This window comes from Gavialis gangeticus, unplaced genomic scaffold (genome assembly GCF_001723915.1).
Source record: "Gavialis gangeticus isolate Ggan-Ray unplaced genomic scaffold, GavGan_comp1, whole genome shotgun sequence".
Taxonomy (NCBI): Eukaryota; Metazoa; Chordata; order Crocodylia; family Gavialidae; genus Gavialis; species Gavialis gangeticus.
The window spans coordinates 41,532,364-41,543,147 of NW_017728994.1; the positions used below are offsets into that span (position 1 = coordinate 41,532,364).

At 39.5% G+C, this 10,784-nt stretch overlaps 1 protein-coding gene across 1 annotated transcript in view; it reads right to left on the bottom strand.

The window, feature by feature from the left end:
* Nucleotides 1-10,784, bottom strand: part of LOC109287510 — a 55,093-nt gene that overhangs the window by 19,499 nt on the left and 24,810 nt on the right. Inside the window, exons 3-5 of the mRNA XM_019502649.1 lie at nucleotides 8,036-8,111; nucleotides 3,840-3,971; nucleotides 963-1,086 (exon numbers count right to left, since the gene is read on the bottom strand). Of these exons, the coding sequence (XP_019358194.1) occupies nucleotides 963-1,086; nucleotides 3,840-3,971; nucleotides 8,036-8,111 (332 nt within the window). The remainder of the gene's footprint in view (nucleotides 1-962; nucleotides 1,087-3,839; nucleotides 3,972-8,035; nucleotides 8,112-10,784) is intronic.

Here is a 10,784-nt window from a genome sequence, read left to right on the forward strand (position 1 = left end):
AGGAATCTATTTCTAAGCACCTGGGGGATAACATGGTAAGAAGGAACAACCAGCATTGATTCAACAAGAGATGATGTTTAGCCAGCCCACCGTCTGCAATAAGGTGATGAGTAGAGCTGTGCGAAACAGCACTGTTCCGTTTTGCCTCGAGTTTTGATGCAACAGTGTTTCGCATCGAATTTCATTTAGCGTCGAAACAGCTGTTCTGTTCCGCTGAAACAGAAAGGCTGTTTCAATGCTGTTTCAAGTTTTGCCAGGAATGGCAAGTCAGCCCAGCTGCGCTGCCTTGCCGGCCCCTGCCAGATCTTGCCCTGGGGATGGGAAGTCAGCCCAGCTGCACTGACTTCCCATCCCCAGCCTATGGTCGAAACATTTTGACCAGCCTCGTTTTGTTTCAAGGTTATTTCAACAGCCTTTTTTTCATTCCAATTTTGCTGTTTCAACCTCAAAACTGATCAAAACAGCATCAAAATGAAATGGCCGGCAAAATCTCGCACAGCCCTAATGATAAACCTTACTAATGACAATGAACGGGCAAAGTAAAGAAAAGTAGTACTTGATTCTTCAAACTACAAGAAAGTCTTGCATAGCATATGCAGAACAATTCTAGTAGCTCCCAAACTGTAGTTTATGGACCATCAGTGGGTCTGTGAACCTTCAGCTGGTCACCTGGTCCTAGATCATCTTGTTTGCACCTGTTACATCACATTAAATATAAATAAAAATATACCACTTCTAGGAAGGTAGTCCATGTAAACAATGCAGTAATTGATAAAGGGATACCATAATTACAAAAGGGATGGAAGGTAGTTCCCAAAATGTGAGGTAAAAAACTGGACCATACTATGAGAAAAATATATGAAACCTGATTTACAGAACTGAACATCTGTTGTGATTAATAAATCATATAGTTGATACTGAAACAATATTTTGGCCTTTATAACATTAAAAATGTTAATTACCATTTCCTGCATTTTCCCAAAGAAACTTTCTGACCCATTTTTTGAATTGTAGAATAGTAGCATTATCGGGGACTTCAAGTCCAACAGTATAAAGTTTCTTATACTGCACACTTTTAGGTAAATCCTAGCAACAGAGAGAAAAAATTACAACAATCATTAAATCACCACCATAAAAGAGAGACTTATATATTTAGAAATACTGATGGTTCAAACACATACCTATAGCAACTGAAAACCATCATTTCACAATTATAAAAAGGCAAGGGTAGCCAACTTTCCTAACTCTTCTAGCCGTAACCCATAATATTGGCACAACTGAGAGTTACAGGACACAACTTGAGACATACATACCTCAATGATATGTGCACAGCATCCCAGCTCAAATAAAAAATTGCTGTTAAGTAACTTCTTAGAATAAACAATAATCAAGAACTTAAAAAAAAATCAACAGCTAAATAAGAACATTATTTCTCTCTCCAATTACTTCTTTCTTCAGGACAATTTAAACTGCCCGAGGGACCACATGCAACTTGTGAGCGACAGTAAGGCCACCCCTTGTAAGATTACCTATACTGGCAGAAGCAAAATGATCAAGGCTCGCATTAGGGAACAAGCTACTTTGTTAGTACCTCCTGGTAAGGGTAAAGGCACATGGGTTGGACTAAGCAGTAAAGTTTAGACTAACAGTCTAATAGTTTTCACAAATACTATCACACTTCAGGCCTGTCACCCATATTTTTTTTAGAATATAGACCTTTCAGAATTAACCTATAGTAACAACGTTCCTAGCTACTCTACCTCAAAAATACATTAAGAGGACATTCAATATTAACAGGTAACAAATTTCAAAGCGTGTAGCAAAACCCCCAGTTTTTCTTTGTTTCTTTATTTTAAAATGCATTCCCTCCCCTTCCCCAACCATTTCTGACTTTCTCGCCCTCTCTATTCCCTATAGATAAGTATAAGTAAGCTAAGATGTAGGATAAGCTTTAACATATTATTTTAGGTAGTAAGTTTTATTTTTCTCTCCCCTCTTTGCAAATAAGTTCCCTGCTATTTTGATAACGATACCTACTGTTTTCTAAGTGATAATTATTATGTTTGTACTGCTTTTATATTGTGTGATTACTGTTTTAGGCCTATATATGTAAGTAGCATAAGTCATGTCAAGTTTCCACTTTGTATATCAAGCCTTCATTTTGTGTCCTCTTCCCTGGGCATCCCCTGTGTTGCAACTGTATGATTCATGTACCCCTCTCATGTAAATTGGTTCCCAGATGAATAAGGGTGATTGGGAATGACTGAAATACAATGGTAGCAGGCCTCTACTGAATGGCCTGTAACGACCGGGCCATCACCTCGCATTGATTCATCCAAGAACCACAGACCTCACCCAGGACAGAGACAAGAACCCAGCATTTGAAAGACAAAAGACCCGGCAGAACCAGCAACTCTACCATTGTATCCCACCATTATAGACACCCAAAACTGCACATCCCTGCATGGAGCACACAGGCTCAGTACACCAGGGGCTGACCCTTGCCTGGGCATGCCTCCTGTCACTAGGGCCACACAGGGTCTGCCCCTATAAAAAGGGGCAGTGAAGACAGACCCAGGGGGACGCCCGCTCCATCTGGACTAGCACCATGTCATACCACCTATCCACCCAGAGGCCCTGCCGGTGACCCCCCTCTGGGCAACACCTGCTGGACAAAGACCCCTTTCCACCCCCTCTTCAACCAAGGACTTGGATTCTGCTTCTCTTCCAACCCTTTGCCACTGTCTTATCCCTAGTGCCTTTTCCTTTTCCACTGAGCAACCAGGTTTCTGCCTCAGTTTCTTTCCTGGCTATCTCCTCCTTGCCACCACTTATCTGCCCCTCCCAATAGCTCAGCTGTCTGCCTCAGTTTCCAGCCCCACTCTACCTTAAGTAAACCCAAGCCTCAGTTCCTCAGCCAGCTTCTCTGTAGTCCATCAGTTCTAATCCCGGTTCTGGCAACTTTCACTCCCTACACTCTAACTCTCTCTAGTTCACCTGAACCTTCCCCCAAGTATCCCAGGTACCCCAAGCACACACATACACACTGTACCATCCAAGTTAGGAACTTACCTGTGTGTATGTTTAGGTGGGTTGTATGCGTGTAAACTGGTGAGTGTGTATACACATACATATACACACATACATGTCATTGTGTGCATGATATACGAATTAGTGATCCATGTCTAACTTTTGGGGTGTATAGTGTATGTGCTTGAATTGGTGATAGGTACGCACGTGTCTAGGCTGGTTTGGATGTGTATGTGCCTGAGCTGGTAGTGTGTGTGTGTAGGCACCTAACTGATTTGTGTGTTTGTATACGTGCAATTGTGTCACACCCTCCTGTCTAACAGCGCAATATTAAGATTCTGAGAGTTGGTCTGACCCCACAGGCCAACAAGTGAGTTTTTTAGAAAATATTTATCAAGGTATGTCTACCTTGTGAAATATACTCAAACAAGAGAAGAGTGAAAGAAACACTCCACTTTAAAATATTTAGCATTCATCAAAAAAAGAATCTGTCTTTAGTGCAGGGGGTGTATTTTTTGTGGTATTTGTACAATGTAGCTACACAGTAGTTTTGATTAGTGATTCTGAGAGCTATAGTTATATAAATATTAATATAACTACATTAGGTAAGATCAAACAAACACTCTTCCACGAGGCCACTAATGAAAACTAGCTGGGGGTAAAAATACAACATAATACACTACTTTTAGTTTTTGTTGGAGACTCAATGTTCAATTGTTTATTCCAGTTCTAGATTGCTACTAAACATTATGAAATAAAAGGCATAAGATTTAACCTAGCATATTATTCTCTTATTATTGCAATATTACCTTAACTTCATAGTATCGTGTGGTATACGTTAAGTCGATAATTAATCCAAGTTCCACATTTAGGGCTTTCATTCCAGCAATAAGATCTTTTGGTGTAAATTTCTGGGTTGGTGTAAGTCTCTGGTTAATTGCCTACAATAAAGAAGTATAATTAGGATTTTGCATCACAAATTTTGATAAGTATAAAAATGTCTAAACCTTATGTTATGAATCAAGAACCAAAAGGAACAAGCACTCAAAACATTTAAGTATATAAAAACTATATCAATATATTACCTGAATTCAATAAACACACCAAGATAAATATGATGAAAAGACATAGATCCCCGATTTTATTGCATAATATTACGACTACACTGGTAAGTCAGAAAAACAATGCAGGAGCAGTTTAACCTTTATGCACAACAATTATATATCTCACTGTTAATCACTATTTCCAATCAAAAATACTGCGAAGTGATACATATAGCAATTTAAAAAAAAAGAACAATTTTGAAAATAGCAGTCTAAATTAACACTGATAGTAGTAAATCGGCTACAACTAACATATTATCCACTTGCCTTGCAAAAATCCCCAGTTATCAGTCGATCCCACATAATGACTGTTTCCTTGTTGACATCTCTCCCTGCATAGTTTGGGCAGACACTTTTATCCCTGTATATTCCTTTTCTTCACCTCTGTCACTCAAGTTATGAGATACTACATTTAAATTTATCGCATAGTACTAGGAGCAATTATATAAATAATCATACAGCTACTAAGCTGCAGGCTGGCAAGTAAAGAGTAGTTGATTTTCTTGTCAGGAACCATAGAAAAAAAATATTACTCTCTCAACAGTAGCTGCAGTTCTCCATAGGAGTTCGTCTCTACTTGTGCATATACTGCATGTATACAAGACTGGGTTTTTTCTGAATATCAACATCCATTGTGGCTCCTCCTGTGCCCTGAATGTCTTTGCAATGCCTACAAACAAGGGTAAAAGGAGCAGTGACTCAACTGTCACCCAGTTCCTTTGCCACCAAGAATCGCAAATCTGTAGGACACAGGATTAGTTGAAAGGAGAAACACAGTTACCATGGTGTAGGTAACTTTTTTCTTCCTCAAGTGCAATTGTCCACATAGATTCCACCCCAGGGGATAAGCCCCTAGTTCAAGTCTGGAGATGGGAAAAAGACTCCCAAAAGAGTGCTTTAAAAGAGTGACTGCAAGAGTACTACCAAAGCTGGTTTGTGATTATAAAATCTGAGCAAAGGAATAATAGAGAAGAAAACATGAATACAGCATGAAGTAGGCAGCATGGGTCTAGGGTCACGTGGCTGCACACAGCCATGTGGAGCAGCAAGCATTTGGACAGTATGGAGCGGGGGGCATGAATCGGCAAGGACCCAGGGGTTTGCAGCAGCTAGTGCAGGTTCTCGATGCTGTGCTGACCCACGCCCCTCGCACTGCCAACTGGCCAGAATTCCACGCTGCTGCCTGAATGTGGCTTTGAGCAAATCACAAGCCCCATGTTCCACCTGCTGCCCAACAGTGCAGATTTCTAGCTGGGCAGCAGCATGGAGATTGGGGTGTGTGGTTGCACAGAGCTACATTTGGGCACCAGCGAGGAGTCAGGGAGCAACAGCTGATAGTCATGTCCACCGGGGTCCAGAGAACCCAAATTCTGCACTGCTGTACTTTGGATAGTCCACAGGACCACCGGTGGGCTGGATACAATATTCTTTCTGTGAATGATAACCCTTTCTGTGAATAGTTTCAGAGAGGAGAAAAAAGGCTTTTAGCTGCAGGGAGCTAGCAGCTGGATAGGTTGGCTGAGATAAAGATATCTGAGAGTATCTTGTGGCAAATCACAACAATGGATCTTATTTAAATACTGAGTATGGAGGTCTGGTCATGAGACCTTGGATTTCTCCCCTAATAATCCCTAGAGTTTTCACTGAAAGATGACAGGTTGGCAAGAGTGCAAAGGCAGATTCTATTTATTCACAGAGCTAGGGTGATATCCTGGGAAAGGGGAAGCTTCCTCTCAGGCAAAAACTTCAAAAATCTACATACAATATAGTGAAAGGCAAAGTGTCAAAGCAGATAGATTAACAGATGAATCAGGCAAGACAGCCATATCTGTGGGCCAATGCTGTATTCTGTATTTTTGCAATCAGGGCTCATGGACAGAGGTGATATCTTTTATTAAACCAACAATATTCTGTATTTTTGTTTATTTGTTTTTGAGAAAAACAGATATCAAGAGGAAATCATAGAAGAATTCTAATGTCCATGGAGGTAGGAGAAAATTGTTGAGCAGAAAAACCAGATTCACATTCCCTTCTAGAATGAAACATGAAATATCTATTTCTGATATGGGTAGCAAAAGCCTCCAAAGTGCCAGGCAAACCAAGTAAAGGGATGTGTCAAAGACAACTATGTCGTTGACAATTTTTGATTCTCTGAAAATTCCAAGGTAGGTCTTGCTTGATTTTTTTTTGTAGACTGAATAGGTGGATCCCTACCAAAGGGGTGTGATGGAGCACACTAATTCCAAAGATGTGCTGTCCCTTGACAAAATGAGAAAGTTTGTTTATGCCCACATACCTGTTGACACAGTATATCACAGTAGCATTGTCTGTCCAAATTTGAATGGTGAAACCTCAAAGAGTGGGTAGAAAAACCTTGTAAGCAATCATATAGACCTGAGTTCCAGTATACCTGTGGCATAGCTTCTTACACAGATCATAAGCCCAGAGTTTTGAAATGGCCAAGATGAGTTTCCCATGTTGGAAAATGAGGATAGATGGGTGCAGACATGCCACTGTGCTCTGTGGAAGACACAGCAAAGGCACAGACCTTCTCCCACCATAGATTATGCAATCCCAGTTGGGGCACTGGGACTATGTGAAAGAATTAATGCTATATCAAGTAAAAGCAGAGGAACAGAGATCATGCCCTTAGAGATCATACCCATCCAACATTATGAATTTCAGCAGGGAAAGCTTTTGTATAAGTTTATCTGGTACTGCAGTGCCTGCCACTGCTATGAAAGGCTGCAGCTGATACCAGGAAAAGACCAATAGCAATGAGGAGAATCATACTAAAGATTTGCTACCCAGTTCATATCCGCCTACAGAAAGAAGGAACCAAATGCTAGCTGAGGTTCCTTAGGACTTTCTGCTACAGCAGTTGTGAGTTCATATGAGGTGCAAGCATGGTCCCCACTGCACACTGCAATACAAAAAGAAGTCAATTTTCTACACATGGAGCACATGCATAACTGGAGTGGAATATATGTGTGGACAAACAATGGAAGAAAGATATCTAGTTTTATAGAGCTGTTAAGCTCATATATGAAAAGGACAGTTAACCCCCCCCAAAAAGAAAAACAACCCCAAAAAAACCCTGAACCCAAACACCATAAGCTTTCTTCCCCTGCATAATTGAAGCACTGTTTTATCAGGCTTTAAGTGAAGGTTAAAAAAGTGTTGTCAAATATGCAAATTCTTTAATATATCCACCATGTATCAAATCTAGATCAATGACTGCCTCTACCCTCAAGTTTTTAAAGGCACAAGATTAAAATGGAAATGTATACTTGTTAGAATCCAATGAAGGCATCAAACCTGATTAGAGGCCAGTTAGGCAAACTTTTTTTTTAATAGAATACTTTTTCCCAGACCTATGAAATCAGTAACAGGTGAGACAGAGACATACATCTGTATGTACCTTTTCAAAAGGGGCCTTAATCTATAATTCATGCTAAATTAATGTTGGGCTTTTCTGTCAAGTAGACAGTTACTTAATTATAAAAACCACCAGACTTAGGAATCTTTTTACAGCAGTTTCAGGAAATAACAAAGATGAAACTGGCTTGAGACTTAACTGATATATTTCAGAAACACTGTAATCAATGAATTAATATTTGAAGTGAGCAGTGCCAATTGGCTAGAGAGATGGATACGATTTATAAGATGATAAGTGTATTGAAATATCAGTATTAATTCTGTAAAAAAGGAATTATGGGCTTATGGAATATTATATGGGAAGCCTGCTAGTAAAGGATAACATAATAAATAATTTTAATGCAAAAGAATTTAACTGATCTTTATTTCAGGTCTAGTCTGCAGTTTGTATGACAATGTTATTTTCCATCATTCCTTCTACTGCTACTGGTACAGATTTACTGAAACAGCATTTTTAGACATACCCCTTTTAAAGGCACTTTGAATGCAATAAATCTAGTTCCTGGTATGGGCTGTCCAACTGGTGTCAAACTCCGCCATCTGTCAAAAAAAACACAATAACAGTTTCCTGAATAGTTTAATGCTTTGAAACAACATTTACTTGATACAAGACTTGCATTCCCACATAAAAAACCAACACTATTTTGGCATAAAGCTTCTTCTTCTGCAAAATAATCTTTCCTCAGCTGAAGTACAAAATGGTACTAACCTCTCTGGCTAGGATATAAATATCAAGATATATGAAATGTCTTATAAACATCAATTTCTATTACTCCCAGATGAGAAGGATACAAATGGTTTCTAGTTTTCCATGCTCCATCAACATGTTCATATTCAGTTAAAAAAAATAAAAAAAAAATAAAAATCAGTATTCAGTGGCTTTCAATTGAGCACCTAAGCAAATTATTCCAGTTTTCTTAAGTGTTCAACACCTATTGTTTGAAAATCTAGCCCCTTCATTACAGTGCAAAATCAGAGCTGAGAACCTTACAAATATGTCCTCTTAAACGCTCGTAAATTATTTCTCTTTAAATAAGTGGGGAAAAAAGTTTTCTACCATCACTGTGGAAACATTTCTTGTTTTGTTTCAATATTACACATTTTAATAATGTTAATTATTAACCTTTTACTGGGAGAGGGGAACAGGAAACGAGGCGCTCAAGAGATGCTGAAAGAAAATCAGGAGTATTATTTAGGAGAGTCAAAATACAGAATTAACACTTCTCAGACCAAAGATGTTTCATAACAGCACAACTATGGAAATTGCATATAGAGGAGTTAGCTCTCCATATTTAATCCTGCAACCAGAGCTTCCTTAAAAAACTGATCTTCATCCTCCTAAAAAACTCAAACACAAGAAATGAACACATTTTTGATTATGTTTAGAAGGGGAAAAAATGTTCTCAAATTTGAAACTGCATGAAATGGTAAAAAAAAGACATTTCAAGTAGTTTTTTCCCTGCCTTAATAGCTTAAAAATAGGAAGGTTACATTAAAAAAAAGTACGTAACTTTAAAGCCAATACTTCTTTTTAGACAGCACTATTACTGATATGCCAAAAGGAAAAAGATAAAGTCTGATGGAGAAATCCTAAAGTTGGAGCGGTGCTTTTCAGTATTTTGGTGAAAATATTTCAATTTGACCAAGTTGCAAGCCTTTGAAAATCATCTTTGCATGTCCTTTGTACATGCATATTCAGAATGAGTTGTTAAGATACAGGCCACATGCCACACATGTAGGCTTTATGAAGCTATACAGTAAACTCAAATTCTGAACCCCTTGAATGAAGAGACACTTTAAGGGATTTGGTAATAGGGATATTCATGACAGGTTACATGACTTACTAGACTCTACACCAGAATTATGCAGCAGAGACAGGAATTGCTCGGTATACATAATACAGAAATCTGGGATTTAGTGGGTTAAACTTATTCTGACACTCGAGAGAACAATATGGAGAACGAAGTCACTTGCACTTATTTAGCTGTATGCAAAGTTGCTCTAGAACCGAAGTAAGAAAAAGACTGGGAGACTGGCTGACAGCAGCCTGCTGTTCAACCACCAAAAACCCACTGGCTTCCACATACATAAAACAGGCATTATAATCTCTACCTCTTTTTCTCAAAGTTACTATATTAAAAAAAACCGAGTCATCAATCTCTCTAGATGGCATTGTGGTATAGTTGACTAGGCCATGATTTGAAACCATGCTCTGTTGCATCAACTAGGCAAGTCCATTATTTTTCTTCTATAATCTGCCTTTAAAGGGACTGCGTGACCCAGAAGGGAAAACAGTTTAAAATGATTCGCAGTCTTTGTAAAGATGAACTGTTCAGATGGAGTAGCTAAAGTAGATGACAGCTGTTGGTGGATTGTGCTGGAAAGAAATCGAATCTAGGAGCATCTTTATATGTGCTCCGGAAGAGGGAGTTAGAGCAGCTTCAAGAGTTGGTCTGATTGAAGCACTTGCCGCGTCTCGTGTATTCAGCATCCCATGCTTCAAAATGGCAGTGGGGGCACTTTAATTAAAGCTCATTCAACAAGCTTTAAAGTGTTCTCGCTGCCATTTTGAGGTGCAGGGACACTGAGTACATGAGACATGCCAGCTGCTGCAGCATGCCAATTAGCATACTCCAGAAGACTTGATTGAGTCTGTTCTGACTCACTGTAGTTACAGCGTGTTGGAGCAGTGTCCCTATGTCTACAGGCACCCTAGTACAGTGGTTCTCAGCCTTTTTTGTAGCAGGACCCATTCATAAACATCGATGGCCAGTCCCGACTCGAATGCCCCTCAATTCTGACCTGCTGCCTTCTACTCACAGGCCCCAGCTCACAGGTCCCAGTGTGTGGGATGGGGGCTGGGTCATGGGGGGGCTCCAAGCAGCCCCTTGCAGGTAGGAACTCTGCCAGCTTGCAAGGGAAAAGCCAGAGTTTCCCATGTTTTTCTCCTTTAAAGGAGAATCCATTTTTAAAGTTTGCTGATCCATTTTTAAAGTTTGTTCATGACCCTGTCATATATATTCTTGCAATTCAACCTGTGGGTCATGACCCACAACGGGAAAATACTGCCTTAGTAAACAAATCATGACCATGATTAGAAGCCTAGAGAACAAACCTAAGCCCTAAATCTTTGCTCCTGCTGATCAGGTCACGTGCATTGGCACACCTCTGTCAAAATCAGCTTTGGCTGCAGCTAACACCTAATGCTTCTAA